This window comes from Nematolebias whitei, chromosome 11 (genome assembly GCF_014905685.2).
Source record: "Nematolebias whitei isolate Nwh7 chromosome 11, NemWhi1, whole genome shotgun sequence".
NCBI classification, from domain to species: Eukaryota; Metazoa; Chordata; class Actinopteri; order Cyprinodontiformes; family Rivulidae; genus Nematolebias; species Nematolebias whitei.
In genome coordinates, this window is record NC_056508.1 from 12909376 (window position 1) to 12928255 (window position 18880).

An 18880-nucleotide genomic window follows, 5' to 3' on the forward strand; every position below is an offset into this window, starting at 1 on the left:
TTGACATAATGTTTTTATGCTATTAGTGCTTAACGTATTTTTTGTTGATGTTTTTCTTAGTTCATATCTTAGATGTTATCATTGTTTTTATTTTACATTTTATTGTTGGACTCCAGTTTCCTCCCACAGACCAAAAACATGCATGTTAGGCTGATTGGTAACTCTAAATTGTCCCTAGGTGTGAGTGAGAGAGTGAATGGTTGTTTGTCTCTATGTGGCCCTGTGATGGACTTGTGACCCGTCCAGGGTGTACCCCGCCCCTCGCACAGTGATTGCCGGACATGGGCACTGGCGAACCCCGTGACCCAAAATGGAAGAAGTGGGTAAAAGATAATGGATGGATGGATTTTATTGTTGGATGTAACTGGGACCCTGTGTACATAATTTCGTTCCACCACCAATAAAGAATCTCTGACTCTGAAATACATGGTAATGTTTAATGTACAAATAAATGTCACAATTACATTGAAGCATTTCATTTGTTGTGAAAAGTGGTCATATGTATATCTGCATGCCTTTAGAATGTGATAAAGTGATTTTGTGAAAATATTATGGGTAGATTTGTTGTTTTAGTATGATATTAATCTTTGCATTTTAGTCAGGTTTTAAACAAAGCACTTCACTTTGATTAGTGTCTCCTTCAAGCTTTTCTATCAGCCGTTCAGTCTGTTTAAAGAGAATATAAGCTACAGGGTGTGGCTGAACATGGAGCAGAGAAAATAAAGGTGAGCGCTGTGTGAGGAGCTCAGAACGAAGAAAATAGATATTCTTGTTAAAGGCTAAAAGACCATCTCCAAGCAGCTTCGAGTTCCTGTCACCACAGCTGCCATTACTAATAAACAGTATACAGTTCCTGAGACTGTAATTAACCTCTCAGGACATGGACGCAAGAGGAAATGCAACCCCAGGTTGATTAAATAGGTAGTGCTGATGACAGACAAAGAGCTGGGAAATCCATAAAACCTGTTCAAGCTGAACTTCAACATACATCACTTTCTGATCTCACCATTTGTCACATTTTGAATCATAAAGGGCTTCACAAGAGAAGAGCTTCATTATGAACAGAACAAAATTCTTGTTGACTATATACCTGTGTGTGTGTGTGTGTGTGCGTGCGTGCGTGTGTGTGTGTACTAGTAGTATCTTCTGTATCAAAAAAAATAAGTCCATGCTCAATAATCCAGGTATACAATCCAACAATTTTCAATCAGATCACCAACATAGCTGGTTTGTTCCACTTTGGAGTAAGCTGTTTGGGGGAAGAATCGGTTTTGTGTTGTGTGTTTCCTTGACTGATGAAGCCTTCTGGATGGAAGGTGAAATGTTTCGGAAAAAAAAAAAGAAACTGTCCAGATGACCTGACTGAAAATTGTTGTGTATCTTCTGTATCATCATCATTGCGGTACTCTTCAAACAATCTTAGAACTTTCCTCATAAGAGAAAGATTATTTCTGAATCAGACTTCTCGTTCATTATAAATACAATCCTGAATTTCCCCCAATAAATAATTATTTAAAACTATCAACCAAATAAAGTAAATCAATATCTGATATTTGTAACAATTTCTTGTCAACTTGCTCCTCCCCCACTGGAAACCACAGGTGCAAATGGCGAGAGGAGCTTGGTGACTTGATCCCAGCTACTGATGTTCCGATCGATTGGCCACCGATAATGATCGGCCGATTTCCATTAAAAACTATGTGATCGACCGATACCGATCAATGCCTTTCAATGCCGATCACAAAAAACCAACACCTTTACAGAGCCTGCAGAGACTGGACTGTCTGTTTCGCCTGCTGACAACCTTAATGTTTTCATTCTGTTACAGACTCTGTCACTGACAGCAGGGACAGTTTTTCAGTTGTCCTTCTGACTGAATAGATGCTGCATTGTTCCTGCAAGGTTTTTGTATTTTTTCTCTTGAAAAAGTAAATAAAAACATGTTTTTGTCCAAATTAAGGTACTCGTCTTAACTAAATCAAAAAATTTACAGCCAATCCATGTGATCGGTATCGGTGATCAGCTGCAGAAGACCTGAGTATCTCTAATCCCAGATGATCTGTGGGTGCTCAGACGATGTAAAACACGTCTCATTCGGTTCAAAGTTATTTACAGTTTTAAGGAGAAACTACAACCAGTCATATGTGATAAGTGCCAGACCTCAGGCACGTCCCTTAAACACATTTATGATGAGCACAAAACTTGCTTTTTTTATTTTTTATTTTTTTGACGTTTACGTCATGTTTGCGATCATGAACACCTCTTTCATTAATCATCAGTTGTTCATCTCCACCATTAAGTCAAACCCTCAGATTTATCCAGGCTGACTTTGATGCTGTTCAGTTCCCTCTAACGCAGCTGAAGTTGATGTTGAACAGGCAAATCTAAGTTTAATATTATAAAACAGTAAAGAGTTGTCTGAACTTCCTCATTAAAACCATTAAAGAGTCTGAAAATGAAATGGTTTTTCCTCCATGTCTTCTGGACTTATTGTAAGTTGCTGCTGCCATGATATCAGCATTTTGTTTTTCTGATAAAATGTAGGTTCTTGTTTGACTCAAGGTCCTCATGTCTGTCTCCTGGGTCCTGTCTGCACAAACCATGTCACGTCCTTTGTCCACAGATTTCCACACTGGTTGGTTTTTATATACAAGTCTCTACGTGTGCTGGTGCCTTCTTATCTGTGTGTTTTTGAGAGTAACTAAGTATAATCCTGGCACAAACAGAGTAATATTGTGTATGCTGTTCAGTGTCAGGAGGGTGATCAGTCTTACATCGGGGAAACTAAACAGCCACTGGCCAAAAGGATGGACCAGCACAGAAGATCAACATCATCAGGCCAGGACTCTGCAGTCTACACTCATCTCCAGGCCAGCGATCACTCTTTCAGGGATGAAGATGTTCACATCCTGGACAGAGAGGAACGATGGTTTGAGAGAGGAGTAAAGGAGGCCATCTTTGTGAAAAGAAATCGTCCATCATTAAACAGGGGTGGAGGCCTCCGGGTTCAACTGTCCCCCTCTTACAATGCTGTTATTGCTAGTATCACTCAACCCCCTGTGAATAGTAAACAGGCATCAGTGTGCTAATGATCCATTGTTAGGCTGATGGTCCTCCTTGATCATGTGAGCAGCTGGTTTTGGTTGTCAGCAGCAAACTGGTTGATCCACTCTGAGAAGGTGCTATTTAAGAGACTGAGCTGAAAACAGCACCTCAGACTGAGGAAGTCTCTCGGATGAAAGACGAAACATTTCTAAAAAAAAATTTTTATGTATGTCCAGGGGACCAGATTTAACTTTTTTAGACTGTAATAAGTTCTTTAAAACACTCTAAATTGTCAGCGCTAGTTACTATGATATGTTTAAAACTATTTAAGGAGAGAGAGAATATCCAAAAAAGTTCTATCTGGTCCTCTGGACATTCAAAAAAAAAAAGCAAAAAAGTTTTTTTTTTTTTTTTTGAATGTCCAGAGGACCAGGTTGAACTTTTTTGGATTTTTCTACCTGGATTATTGAGCATGCATCAGGATATGAGAGAGAGAATAGTTTTTTTGATCAATGCAACTGCTTTTAATGTTTTTAATGTTTAATGATGAGGAATGGGTCAGAGCGACTTTGAGTTTGGTGAACTCGTTTTATATATATCTTTCTTATTGTTTTTCTTTTGGCCTGTTCTCTGTTTTTTTCATTCAACCTTTATTTATACAGGTTAGCCTCATTGAGCCACAAAAAAAATAAAAATAAAAATAAAATAAAATTACCAAAGCCCTCACATCAAAGTTCATGCTCAATAATCCAGGTAGAAAATTGAACAAAGTTCAGTCGGGTCATCTAGACGGTTCTTTTATGTTGTTGAGATGTTCCGTCCTCGTCCTCACAGTTCATGTTTTTGTTCCTACAGTGCTTTTATGAGAAGGCGTCTCAGAATGCTGTGACTGTAATACAGCGTCTGCTGCCAACATGTGCAGCTGCAGAAAACAGCTGTGCCAAAGAGCAGCAGATGAGCCGGGAAATGAATGGCTTCATCTTTGAAGGTCAACGCCCCTTAGACACATTTAGAAATGAAGTCGTACCAGCTTTCTGTTGCACTCACAGATTATGTACTGCCTTATATGAAACCGTGTGTATGCCAAATTTTTCCATAAATATTTCTTACTTATTTCTTCAGAGATCACCATAGCAGGTGAATTCAGATTAAAGTTTTAGTAAGTGGTTTTTTTTTTTCTTCTGCCAGATGTTCTTTTGATGCAACCTGGGCTCAAACCCGTAGCCTCAGGATTACTAACACTGACCACTGAGGAACTGCGGCCCCGATCAGTGGATTTACAATTTTTGGCAAATACTTTGCCAATAACTATTGGAGTCAACTGTGTCTATCTGTATGCCAAATATCTCACAAACCACTGCATGACTTTAAATGAAGCTTTCAAAAGATTATCACAAACTAGCTTTTGGAGACAATCAAACAAGATAGAGGCCATGGCCAAATGACCGTAGGAAACAGAAAAAAAGGCCTTGGGTCATCTAGAGGGACTGTTTCAACCAGCGTTTGGAAAAAACTTTGCACCTCTCATTTTTTCAAAGTTTGTTGTTGAGCTGAAAATTACGAGACAAAATGGACATTTGTGAATTTTAAATGAATGCATGATTTATTTATCAACAAAAGCAGTGAATACATCTGCAGTCATTTAAAGCATAATCTAAAATACCACATTTAGCTAAACATTTGAGCTTGTCTCTGAATGTTCATTTATTATACCTAATAACTGCTTCACATTCAAGCTGGAAAAATATGAAATTGTAAATATGTCTTTCTTATAACACAGTACAAAATGTAAAAAAAAAGACCTTGTTGTCATGGAGATATGTGTAGTCCATTAAAAGTGCATCAGGGTGCTTTAAAACACCCTGATACACTACATCAGTACTACATCAGTACTACATCAGTAGTATTTAACTTTTGGCAGAACACACAACATTTCAAAGAGGAGGTTGGCCCCAGTCAGTGAAGTGTTTCCTGTGTGAAGGAATTCAAGCAAACATCAGAGTTAAAATACCATCAATAATAATTCTATAATGACAGAAATGTGACTAAAGTACCTGTGGTGTCATAAGGTGGAGACACCTCCACTAGATCACATCCAACGAGGTTCAGACCACGACAGCCTCGAATGATCTCAACTCCCTGAGTCCAATAAAAATAAAGAAGAAAATACAGTTTTAGTAACGAAGAGGACAACAATAAACAATATACTTAAAAAATAAACAAGTTTGTTTAAACAGCCAATGTTTGTTTAATCTAAATGGTAAATTAGAAATTAATTGTACTCGTTTAGCACCTTTCTATCCAACTATACTCAAAGCACTTTTACTGTTTCTCAATAAGAAGTTTTTGTACTCACTGAATTTAAATATTTGAACAAGCCAAAACCAAAATATATGACAAAAAATTAAAATATTTTTGTATTTTGAATCAAATAAAATATGTAAGTTTCAGGGTGAAAATAATGCACAAATCATCCTGATGCATGCTCTATAATCCAGGTAGAAAAATCTAAAAAGTTAAATCTGGTCCTCTGGATATTAAAAAAAAATATATATATATATATATAGAAACGTTTGGTCTCTCATCCGAGAGACTTCCTCAGTCTGAGGTGCTGTTTTCAGCTCAGTCTCTTAAATAGCACCTTCTCAGAGTGGATCAACCAGTTTTGCTGCTAACAACCAAAACCAGCTGCTCACATGGTCAAGAAGGACCATCAGCCTAACGATGGATCATTAGCACACTGATGGCTGTTTACTATTCACAGGGGGTTGAGTGATACTAGCAATAACAGTATTGTAAAAGTGGGATAGTTGAACACAGAGGCCTCCACCCCTGTTTAACGATGGACGGTTTCTTTTCACAAAGATGGCCTCCTTTACTCCTCTCTCAAACCATCGTTCCTCTCTGTCCAGGATGTGAACATCTTCATCCCTGAAAGAGTGACCGCTGGCCTGGAGATGAGTGTAGACCGCAGAGTCCTGGCCTGATGATGTTGATCTTCTGTGCTGGGCCATCCTTTTGGCCAGTGGCTGTTTAGTTTCCCCGATGTAAGACTGATCACCCTCCTGACACTGAACAGCATACACAATATTACTCTGTTTGTGCCGGGGGACTGGATCTTTGGGATGAACCAGTCTTTGCTGTAATGTATTTTGGAGTTTAAAAACCACTGGGATGTTGTGCTTAGAAAGTAAACGTCTCCTGTCCTGAATGCACAAATCATTTATTTTGGCTTCTTCTCGTCCACTCAAATATAACTGGACATCGATTTTTATTCAGCAATCACTTCCATCGTACAGAAAAGAACAGTTTAAACCTTTTTTACTTGAAGCATCAAGTGTCTGCAATATTTATATATCAGCATGTTTAAAGTCATGGATACAGTGAATTTGGCAACAAGTTTTAGGGTAAAATTAATAAATTGTTTTCCACCCTTGAGTAAAAAGAGGGACAGAGATGTCACTTGATCCCCATCTGGTGGTGAGTTTTATCTAGTGGTGGGAAGCTGCCAGTATGACCCGGTTAACCCAAAACGATGGTGAAAACTAGTTGAAATGAAGGCTAGCAAGCTGGCTGGTCTTGGCTGTCCCTGAGAACTCCTGAAGCACCTGACAGGTACAGGACGATCAGAAGGTCTATGATTGTGGAAGCAAAAATTTGGATATGGGAGGAATTCGAAGAGGCCATGGAAAAAGAGTTTACGGTTGACCTCAAAGAGTTTCTTGCAAACTGTTCTACAAATCAGTAAGACGTTGCATCCCTGCAGGCTGTGCTTGAAGTGAGTGGGGGAACTGCAGACCTGGATGGAAGACATTGTCAAATGGTGGAAGAAATACATTTAGGAACACCTTGAGTCACCATGTCCAACTTCAAGGGGAAGATGACCAAGGACTCAATGGAAGGAGAGTTTCTTACAGAGGTTGCTGTGGCAGTTATACAGCTCATCTGTGGCAGGACAGCAGAAGTAGAGGAATTTGCACATGTCTGGTCATGCCATGAAATGCTGAACGATTGTGACATTGTTCAACACTTCTCCGCCTCCCCAAGAAAGTTTACTTCAAAGTGCTGTATGTTTCAACATTAGTTTATGGTCCCAAAACACTGACCATGTCCAAAAGAATGTGATCCCAGATATAAGAAGCTGAACAGATCTTTTTCCATGGGTGGCCATACTTTCATGATAAAATAAGGAACACCTCCTTCTAGAAGTTTTCTAGGAAGTTCCCACTGGGAAGAGACTCCGGGGGAGACGCAATAATTTCTGGAGAAAATATGAATCTTCTTTGGCCTCGTAATGTATTGGGATCCCAAAGGTGGATCTGGAGAGCGTTGTTGGGGATTGGGATGTCTGTGTTTCCCTCTTTGGCCTGTTGTCTTTGTGACCCAACCACTGATAAGTGGCAGAAAATGGATGGAAATATAAAACAACTATAATACATGAGGTGAGGTTAATTAAATGTTATAAGGTAAATTTAATGTTAAGTTTACCTGTATGGGTGTGAGTCCTGCTATCTCTGGTGTGCCAGTTCCCGGGGCAAAACCTGGATCTAGACCATCAATGTCAAAACTAAGGTAGACCGGTCCGCTGCCCATCTGAGTCCTGACCTCAGACATTAATGGTGCAAGGGATTTGAACCAACACTCTTCCGCCTGGACCACACGGAAACCCTGGAAAAACAAGTTTGTAAATAACAAAGTCCATGCTCAAAAGTTTGTAAATATTTATTAGATGCCTCCATACACAACCAACTACAACCAACTATCAATTAAGCCAATTAAATTATAAAATTAGTCCAGAATGTTAAACCAGTTTAATGTGATCCTAGGTTGATTATCAGGTCCAATAATGTATACAGGGTACCTGAGCCCGGCTCCATTCATACGCATCTGCAGAGTATCCTGAACCTCGCAGACCAATCTGAACCACTCTCTTGCAGTCCAGAAGCCCTTCCTCCACACAGCGTCTGAACGGAGTCCCATGACCGATCTTCTCCCCCAGTATCATGTCACTGGTGTCAGCATGAGCATCCACATGAATCAAACCCACAGGACCGTGCCTGACAAATGATTGCACAAAGAAACCAATGTAGAACTGAACACAACAAGTGCTTATAGGAAATATTGTTTAATTTTAATTTACAGGGTAGTTAATCAAATACTCATGTTCAGCCATTGATCTGGTAACTTTCTGATGAGTCCTCCAACATGACATGAGTTTACTACTCTACTGAATCAATTCAAACATTTATTTCAGTTCAACAAGTAGATCGAATATAATACAGTATATGAGAAAAATATAATTCAATTAAAATTAATAATTGCTACACATGAAAAAAACAGGAAAACGGGCGAGGCAGCATAACAGAAGATGGTAAGCGCCGTAGCAGCAAGACAGCAGTCACAGGTTTGATTCCAAGTCTTTTTGTGTGTAGTTTGCAAATTCTCCATTAAAAAAATTGTCCAGATGACATGATTTAACTTTTAGTGTTTAATATATTTATTAATTTTTCCACATTACATACAAAGAAAAAAAAAACACAATTACATGGAAGAAAATAAAAAATACATCCATCCATCCATCCATTTTCTTTACCCGTTTATTCCATTTTGGGTCACGGGGGTCGCTGGTGCCCATGTCCAGCAATCACTGTGCGAGGGGCGGGGTACACCCTGGACGGGTCACAAGTCCATCACAGGGACACATAGAGACAAACGAGACAAACAACCATTCACTCTCTCACTCACACCTAGGGACGATTTAGAGTTACCAATCAGCCTAACATGCATGTTTTTGGACTGTGGGAGGAAACCGGAGTACCCGGAGAAAACCCACGCATGCACGGAGAGAACATGCAAACTCCACCCAGAAAGGCCCGTGGACCGGGGTTTGAACCAGGGACCTGCTCGCTGAGAGGCAGCAGCTCTACCAGTTGCGCCACCGTGCTGCCCATAAAAAATACAATAAAATAAAAAAAATAAATAAAAAAACACCCAGACCCCAGTAAATACTGTCACCTACAAGGTATGCAACAAAAACAATTAAGACTATACAAACACCAATGTCAAGGTTTATGGATCTAGGCTCAGTCAAAAGAGCCTTCTATTCTTGGACCATTGTTGAGGGTTTATTGAAAAAAGTCATAAAAGATTTCCAGGTTTTATGAAATCTATTTTCAGAGCCTCTCATCACATACCTGATTTTCTCTAGTTTTAAATTAAGTAATACATTTTTTATCCAGTTTGACACTGTGGGTGGAGCAGCATCCTTCCATTTCAGAAGAATCAGACGGTGTGCTAGCAGGGCTGAAATTGCAATTACCTTCCCACCTCCAGTAGATAAACCTAATCCCTCAGGAGTGATCCCAAAAAGCAGCATAAATGGGTTTGTGGTAATATGGACTCCAAAAACAGCTGAGAGTGCTTCACTGATACCAGCCCAGTATATTTGTATCCTGGGGCAAGTCCAAAACATATGTACTAATGTGGCTTCTTCTGATTTACATCTGTCACATGAAGGGTCAATTTGAGGGTAGATTCTAGCCAGTTTAGATTTATAAAGGTATGCCTGGTGTACCACTTTGAACTGGATAAGAGGGTGCCTTGCACATATTGAAGATGAGTGAATTTTCCTCAAAACATCAGCCCAAACTGTCTCACTAATTGTAATTTGAAGGTCCTGCTCCCAGGATTGTTTAGTTGTGGCAAAGGATCGGGAATCTAAATGAGAGATTAGTTTTATCAAAGAAGTAACTGCTTTACTCCTCAATGGATCAAAACACATCAGTTCATCAATTATATTATCGAGAGGTTTATCAGGAAAGCTTGGAGTGGATGAGGCAATAAAATGCCTAACCTGTAAATACCTGACAAAATGAGAAGCCGGCAAATCATATTTATTAGACAGTTGTGCAAAAGCAGCAAACTTGTTTTCAATAAAAAGATCCTTAAAATATTTTAAACCTTTACTTCGCCACCCACTAAAAGTAGCATCTTGCAAAGAAGGAGGAAAAAGGTTATTAAATGCAATTGGACTAGAAAGACTTAACTGATGAAGGCCAAAGTGTTTCCTAAATTGTGAGTAGATTGCGAGGGAGTTATAAACTATACAGTTAGAAGAAGTACGATTAAGAGGTAAGGGTAAGGATTCGCCAGTCAAAGTTGGCAGAGATAAAGGATGCAGAGGAGCTTTTCTATCTCCACCAAATGGGACCCCCATCGTTGGAGCTATAGTACACCCAAAAGGACAGACAACACAAATTACATGCCCAATAATAGTGCGGGATATTGGGAAGAGCCAGACCCCCATCTTGCTTTGATTTTTGCAGGTAGTCTTTCCTTAGCCGAGGCTTTTTGCCATTCCAGATGTAAGTCAAAATGACCAAATCTAACTTTTTAAAATAAGTACCTGGAATAAAAACAGGGAGACACTGAAAGAGGTAAATAAATCTAGGGAACACTGACATCTTGATTGTATTCACCCTTCCAGTTAGAGAGAGGGGGAGGGCCGACCACTTAGTTAAGTCCCGTTGGACTTCAATCAGCATTTTAGCAACGTTATTTTTGTAAAGGTCATCAAATGTCTTTGTTATTGTAATGCCTAGATAGACAAAACTATGAGTAGCTATCTTAAAAGGTGTACTATTTGTGATACAGTCTAGGTTATTGGAGTTCAAAAACAAAAGTTCGCTCTTATGCACGTTTATTTTATACCCAGAAATTTCTCCAAACTGAGTGTAGGACTGGCCCCATCTTGTGGGCCTTCCCTGTCTGTGCATGCTTGTCTCATTATTCTTGATTGATTCCACCTCCTGTTCCCAGCTGTTTGTAATCACGTCCCTTTCTTGTCTGTGTATTCAAGCCTGTCTGTGAGTCTTGTCCTTTGTCGCGTCATCATTGGATCTACCCTGTCCTGTTGTGTGTTCCAGTTGCATCTCCTAAGAGTGAGTTGCTTCCACGTCAGCCATTTTGATTTATATTTATTGAATATCTTTATTTTTGTATCTCCTGGCTCCTGAGTACTTGTCTACACCATTGGGTTCACCCTTGCCTGCTTAAACCCTGACACTGAGAGAGGAGTGTTGAGACGTTGGGAGAGTGGTGACGCAGAGGTTAGAGAGGTGGGCCTATGATCCGAAGATCGCCGGTTCACGCCGCGGCCCCGACAACATCAAAAATGTGGGTGGGGTAGTTGAAGCACCCACACTTGCCCCCACCCTCATTCGCCCCACACTGAGCCCATGAGCAAGGCCCTTAACCCCCCGCATCTACTCCCTAAAACAGGTCTCTCTTGAAAATTAGTTCTCATGGCTCAGTGAGACTACCTGTATAAATAAAGGGAAAATGAAAAAGTAAAAAAAGTGAGGCATGGTCAGTTCTGGCTCAGACATGTACAACAAAAGGTCATCAGCATAAAGAGAAAGTTTATGCCCCACCCTACCCCTGGTAATGCCTTTAATAGTGCTGTTTGTCCTTATGGCCAAAGCCCAAGGCTCAATAGCCAAAACAAAAAGTAAGGGGCTAAGTGGGCACCCCTGCCGGGTCCCTCGGAACAAGCTGAATGGTTTAGAGTAAACGTTATTTGTCAGAATCATGGCTGACGGGGAGGAATACAATAACTTGACCCAAGATATAAATGTCCTGCCAAAACCAAATCTCTCTAAAGTTTCAAACATATAGATCCACTCCACTCTGTCAAATGCCTTCTCTGCATCCAGGGAGAGAAGACATTCAGAGTTATTTTGACAAGGGGTGTGCATAACATTCAATAAACGACGTATATTATAAAACAGTGTCTGTTTTGATCAAATCCTGTCTGATCTGGGGATATGACACTAGGTAAAACTCGCTCCAGACGGCAGGCCAACACTTTTGCTAATATTTAATAATCACTGTTCAGTAATGAAATCGGCCTATAGGATGAACATTCTGTGGGGTTCTTATCTTTTTTAAGCAGCGGTGTTATTTAGGCTTGATTCAGCGTAAAATAAGGGACCCTCTACTAAAAGAGTGTTTATACATGTTTGCCAGAATTGGAGCCAGCTGCTCAGAGAATGCTGCATAAAACTCACTAGGCAGGCCATCTGGACCAGGTGATTTCCTGGGATGCAATAATTTAATTGCTCCTACAATCTCCTGCTCTGAAATAGGTGCGTCCAGGGCAGCTACTTGATCTGGGCTTAGATTGAGGACAGGCAGATTTTCAAATAAGTTCTGGAAAAGATAGGGATTACAGCGATTATCAGAATTATATCCATCCATCCATCCATCCATCCATTATCTTTTACCCGCTTCTTCCATTTTGGGTCGCGGGGGTCGCCGGTGCTCATGTCCAGCAATCACTGTGCGAGGGGCGGGGTACACCCTGGATGGGTCGCAAGTCCATCGCAGGGTCACATAGAGACAAACAACCATTCACTCTCTCATTCACACCTAGGGACAATTTAGAGTTACCAATCAGCCTAACATGCATGTTTCTGGTCCCATCCAGCTTCTCATTCACTTCTTTGAAGTCTTTATAGTTCGGAGAGCAGGGCTAACTTGTGGTCGGCTAACGCGGCTACCAAATCAGCCTTACTGATTGTGACCTAAGGCTCAACTTTTTCAATCGTTTTAGAGGTTTTGGGTGGCATTGTTACTCAAAGTGTGACAAATTCGAGCAGTTCATCAAAAGTTCACTGGTTAAATTGGCTCAGTAGGTATTAAAAGGTAAGAATAGCGAGAGCTTGGGGTTGAACGAGTATATAATTTTAAAACTCGACATTAACATAATAAAACCCGAGTAGAACTCGAGTATTTGATGACATCATCTCAAGATACAAAAATAAATAAATAAATAAAACCGCAAAAAAAGGTAATTATTTACAAAAAAAAAAGACCAACAAAACATTGGGAGCGTATATTATGCTCCTACCATTTATCAAACTGCAAATAAGTGACAGGAAAAACTAAACTATTAGTTATTATTATTAAACTGCAAACGTGAAGCAGCACGTCCAAAACGAAACATAAACCGAAACTGATTCTGGTTCGGTGGATTGGACCCGGTGTTACACCATACTCTGTGACCTGCAACAGTGCAACACCGCCCCCTACGGTCATACGGTGGTCATATAATATGACGTCACTACGGATACCCGACCTTACATTTTCAACCTCGATAGATGTCCTAGCAATCGATGTGTAGATTACTCGAGTACTCTGTTAATGCCCTAGCGAGAGCACGAAGATTCTGCTTCATTACTCCATAATCGCCCCCTAGAGGTATGATTTAACTTTTTTGGTGATTTATTTACCTTGATGATTGAGCCTACTTACTCTTGTTCTCCAGTAAAAGTGTGGGTTTTCTCCAGGTTCTCTACTTCCATAGACTACAAACATGCATGTTTAATTAATCGGTAACTATAAACTGTCCCTAGTTTTCAGTGAGAATGTGAACGGTTGTTTGTCATTTGTCTTTTTGTGGACCTATGATGGACTTGTGACCAGATTGTACACTGTCTCTCATGTCAGAGTCAGTCAGAGTCAGAGTTTCTTTACTGTCATTCGCACCTTATGTGGTACATGTGGTGGAGCGAAATTATGTACACAGGGTCCCAGTTACATCCAACAATAAAATGTACGTATAAGAAAAACAGTAATAACATCTAAGATATGAACTAAGAAAAACATCAACTAAATATACACTAAGCACTCATAACATAAAAACATTGAACATCAGCACAAACATGAACATGAGTCTGTGTGAGCGGATGTGCACGCATGAACACATCAACATTGAAACAGATCAGCAGCAACATGATGTGGTTTTTCACAGTGATTATTCTAGTTAGAGATTCATGAGTCTAACAGCCTCAGGGTAGAAGCTGTTCCTCAGTCTAGTGGTTCTACACTTAATGCTCCTCAACCTCCTTCCTGAGGGGAGTGGGGCAAAAAGTGTGTGTGTGCTGGGTGAGTGAGGTCCTTCATGATGCAGGTAGCCCTCTTCCTGCATCTAGAGGTGTAGATGTCTGTGATGGTGGGGAGGCTGACTCCGACAGTCTTCTGTGCAGCCTTGTAAAGGCTGTAAAGTAATGTAAAGTAAATGTAAAGGCCCCTAGAAAAAGACGCCAGTTCCCCTTCGGCCCCAAATGGTAAAAAGCGAGTAAAAGAAAATGGAGGAATGCAACCAATAAAGAATGGATTAGTTTTGAATTTATCCTTTACTGTTTCCCCTCTGTGATTTTTAGCCTCATCTGTAAATCAGCCCTGCTACAATCCCTCAGTAATCACCCCTCCAAGCACACAGACTCCTGATTCAGTCGTTGGCCGATACTGTTTTACTACACAGTTTATGCTAGCATGCTAAAGCAGCCAATGTGAGCTTGAGTTTAATTAAAGCTCTTAAAAACAAACAACAAATTCAGCAGTAAAGAAATTAAGACCGAGGTTAAATGTGTTTGAGGAGGGAACTGTTTTCTGATTGGTTTTATTTAAGTTGCAAATGTAAACATCCAGTGTGGCACAGTGGCTAAGTTGGTAGAGCTGCTGCCTCTCAGTGCGAAGGTTGCTGGTTCAAATCCTGGTAAGTATAAAACTGTAACTCTTATACTTTGAAAATTTTAACAATATTTACAAATTCTTCCCACAAACAAAATATTTAAAATATCTTCAGGTTTAGCAAACATTTTTGTTTTTTAATCTATCCATTCATCCATCTATCCATCCATCCATCCATCCATCCATCCATCCATCCATTTTCTTCTGCTTATCCGGGGTCGGGTCGCAGGTGTAGCAGCCTAAGTAGGGAGGCCCAAACTTCCCTCTCCCTAGTCACTTGGGCCAGCTCCACCGTGGGAATCCCAAGGCATTCCCAGGCCAGCATAATTGCTCTATTTCGTCTTTTTGAGTATCTGGCCTTCCTGGAGTCCTTGGCAGGGGTGCTGGACTGTGTGCCAGCTGGGGACTCCTTTATTCTGCTGGGGGACTTCAATGCCCATGTAGGTAATGACAGTGTGACCTGGATGGGTGTGATCGGGAGGAACGGCCTCTCTGATCTGAACCTGAGCGGTGATCTGCTGTTGGAATTCTGTGCTAGTCATACTTTGTCTATCACAGACACCGTGTTCGAACATAAGGGTGTCCATAAGTGCATTTGGCACCAGGACGCCCTAGGCTGTAGATTGATGATTGACTTTGTAGTCATGCCATCTGATTTGCAGCCATTTCTTTTGGACACTCAGATGAAGAGAGGAATTGAGCTGTCAACTGATCATCACCTGGTAGTGAATTGGGTCAGATGGCAGGGGAAGATGCTGGACAGGCCCAGTAGACCCAAACATGTAGTGAGGATGTATGTGTGTATTCAGGGGTACTGGATAAGCAAGTCCGATCATTGGTCCGACCTCATATCCAGGAGGAATAATGCGGGTTCCGTCCTGGTTGTGGAACACTGGATTTACTATTTACCTTCACAAGGGTGCTCGAGGGGTGATGGAAGTTTGCCTGTCCAGTCTACATGTGTTTTGTGGACTTGGAGAAGGCTTTTGACTGTGTTCCTCGAGGTACACTTTGTGGGGTGCTCCATGAGTATGGGACTGGGGGTCTATTGCTATGCGCTGTTTGGTCCCTATTCAAGCAGCACAAGAGTTGGGTTTGCATTGCTGGTAGTAAGTCAGACCCCTTCAGGGTGGGAGTTGGACTCCGCCAGGGCTGCCCGTTTTCACAGATTCTGTTCAAAACTTTTATAGACAGGATTTCTCAATGGGCAGCACGGTGGCGCAACTGGTAGAGCTGCTGCCTCTCAGTGAGCAGGTCCTTGGTTCAAACCCCGGTCCAGGGGCCTTTCTGGGTGGAGTTTGCATGTTCTCTCCGTGCATGCGTGGGTTTTCTCCGGGTACTCCGGTTTCCTCCCACAGACCAAAAACATGCATGTTAGGCTGATTGGTAACTCTAAATTGTCCCTAGGTGTGAGTGAGAGAGTGAATGGTTGTTTGTCTCGTTTGTCTCTATGTGTCCCTGTGATGGACTTGCGACCCGTCCAGGGTGTACCCCGCCCCTCGCACAGTGACTGCTGGACATGGGCACCAGCGACCCCCGTGACCCAAAATGGAATAAGCGGGTAAAGATAATGGATGGATGGATTTCTCAGTGCACCCAGGCACAGACTGAGTCTGGTTTGTTGGCCTCAGGATTCCTTCTCTGCTATTTGCGGATGATGTGGTCCTGTTGGCGTAATCGTGCCGTCATCTTCAGCTCTCAATGTAGGTGTTTGCAGCAGAGTGTGAAGTGGCTGGGATGAGAATCAGCACCTGCAAATCTGAGGCCATGGTCCTCAATCAGAAAAGGGTGGATTACTCTCTTCAGGTCAAGAGTGAGGTCCTGCCTCAAATGGAGGAGCTCAAGTATCTTGGGGTTTTAATCATGAGTGAGAGAATGGATTGTGAGATTGATAGACAGATTGGTGCAGCATCTGCAGTATTGTGGACTCTGTGCCGGTCCATTGTGGTGAAGAGGGAGCTGAGCTTTAAGGCAAAGCTCTGTTTACTGGTCGGTCTACGTTCCTACCCTCTTCTATGGTCACAAATTCTGGGTAGTGACTGAAAGAATGAGATTGCGGCTACAAGCAGTGGAAATTATTTTCCTATGCAGGGTAGCTCAGAAGTGCAGCGGCTTCTCATGCTCCCGGGATTAAGCCTTATTTTAATTCATATGAGGCTGTTTTAGGCACTAGTTCAGTGCTAAATTCACGGCTCAAGTACAGCTCAACTGAACTGATGGACATCAGAGACAGTTGGGTTATTAATATATCACCGAGGCTGAAATCCACACTCAGCAGACCGCGGCTCCTGCGAACAACAGAATGGCACAGCAAAGTGCAAGGAGCAACAGTCAAAAGAAAACAATGTGCCCGGAAACAGAAGAGGGGGAAGTGGGCAGGCGTGTTGGCCCAGCTAAAGGCTAGGAGGCCACCGATTCCTACTCCCTTTCTGGCTAATGTCCGCTCACTGGATTAAAAAAATGGACTTGTTATGTCTGAGGATGAGTGTTTGTACAGAGATGAAGAACTGTGCTGTTCTTTGCCTAATGGAAACCTGGCTTAATAACAACATGCCGGACTCAGATTTCCAGATCAACGGTCTTCAGTTAATCCAAGTGGACCGTGACCATTGGTTGGGTAAAACACCGGGAGGAGGACGCTGTATGTTCGTGAATGAAGATTGTTATACGAACAGTGGACTGGTAAAAAGCTACTGCTCTGAAGCGATAGAACTTATTACTGTGAAATATAGGCCATACTATCTGCCACGGGAGTTTACTACAGTGTTTGTCACCATTGTTTACAACCCGCCTAATGCTAATGCTAACAAATCATCAAAGGAGCTGCTAGCTCACTGCAGATAAAGCGCCCGGAAGCGTTTTACATGGTTGCGGGAGACTTTAACCACGTGAAACTGACACTCTGCCCAGTTTTTACCAGCATGTCACCTTTCCTACGTAGGGAGACAACACTCTGTACTGTGTATACACTAACATTTGCGGTGCATACAGAGCTCTTCCTCATTCCCATCTTGGCCTCTCCGACCACATCTCAATCCTGCTGGTGCCAGCATATGGTCCACTGATGAGACGGATTAGGCCAAAAAAGGAGACAGTCACTGTGTGGCCCAGGGATGTAGAGTCTGTGCTCCAAGACTGTTTTCAGTGCACAGATTGGCAGGTCTTCAGAGAGGCGGCTACACATGAGGGAGAGATAGACCTGGAGGAATATACCTCCTCTGTGTTTGGTGTCATCTCCAAGTGTGCTGATGATGTCATCACCACCAGGACAGTAACCTGTTATCCGAATCGGAAACCCTGGCGGAATGCTGAGGTGAGAGATCTGCTGAAAGCTAGGGATGCTATGTTCAGGACAGGCGAGGTATCAGCACTCCGAGAGGCAAGGAAAAGTCTGACTGCAGGCATTACAAAGGCCAAAGCCACATACACCCAGAAAATTCAGGGTTACTTCATCACCAACGACCCCCGGCGCATGTGGAAGGGCATCAAGTGCATTACGAACCACAACACCAGGGATGTACAATGCCCAAGGGACCCCTCATTGCCAGATGCACTCAATGAGTTCTATGCTCGCTTTGAGGATCCTAACATGCTTCCCCCGTGCCCCCCCCAGCACCAGACTTATACCACCACCCGGTGACATGTGACCACAGCAGATGTGAGGAAGACCCTCCAAGGAACCGACCTCCATAAGGCTGTAGGCCCCGACGTCATCCCAGGGCGGGTACTGAACGACTGCGCGCACCAGCTGTCTGAGGTGTTGGTGGACATCTTCAACACGTCACTGTCAATGCCATTTGTCCCCACCTGCTTTAAGTCCACCACTATTGTCCCTGTACCCAAATGCTCTACAGTGACAGGCCTGAATGACTACTGACCTATAGCCTAAACATCGGTAGTCATGAAGTGCTTCGAGAGGCTGGTCATGACCCACATCAAGGACTCCATTGATGTCACTGTGGACCCACATCAGTACGCCTACCGAAGGAACTGCTCCACTGCTGATGCCATCTCATCGGTGGTCCACACAGCCCTCACCCATGTAGAGAGCAGAAATTCTTACATCCGTCTTTATTATATATATATATATATATATATATATATATATATATATATATATACATATATATATATACAATTCCTACGTGTCCAGTTTCACTATGTTTTGTCTGTCTAAGCAGATCTCACTTGTAAATGAGTCTTCGAGGCTCAATGTGACTTATCTGTCTACATAAAGGTTGAATATGTACATATGTATATATATATATATATATATATATATATATATATATATATACAT

At 41.9% G+C, this 18880-nt stretch overlaps 1 protein-coding gene across 1 annotated transcript in view; it reads right to left on the reverse strand.

Annotated features, from left to right (window-relative positions):
* Positions 1-4942: 4942 nt before the first annotated feature.
* Positions 4943-18880, reverse strand: part of LOC119416615 (agmatinase, mitochondrial-like) — a 30152-nt gene continuing 16214 nt past the window's right edge. The window contains exons 4-7 of the mRNA XM_037683805.1: positions 7907-8102; positions 7534-7713; positions 5100-5184; positions 4943-5016 (exon numbers count right to left, since the gene is read on the reverse strand). Of these exons, the coding sequence (XP_037539733.1) occupies positions 4943-5016; positions 5100-5184; positions 7534-7713; positions 7907-8102 (535 nt within the window). The remainder of the gene's footprint in view (positions 5017-5099; positions 5185-7533; positions 7714-7906; positions 8103-18880) is intronic.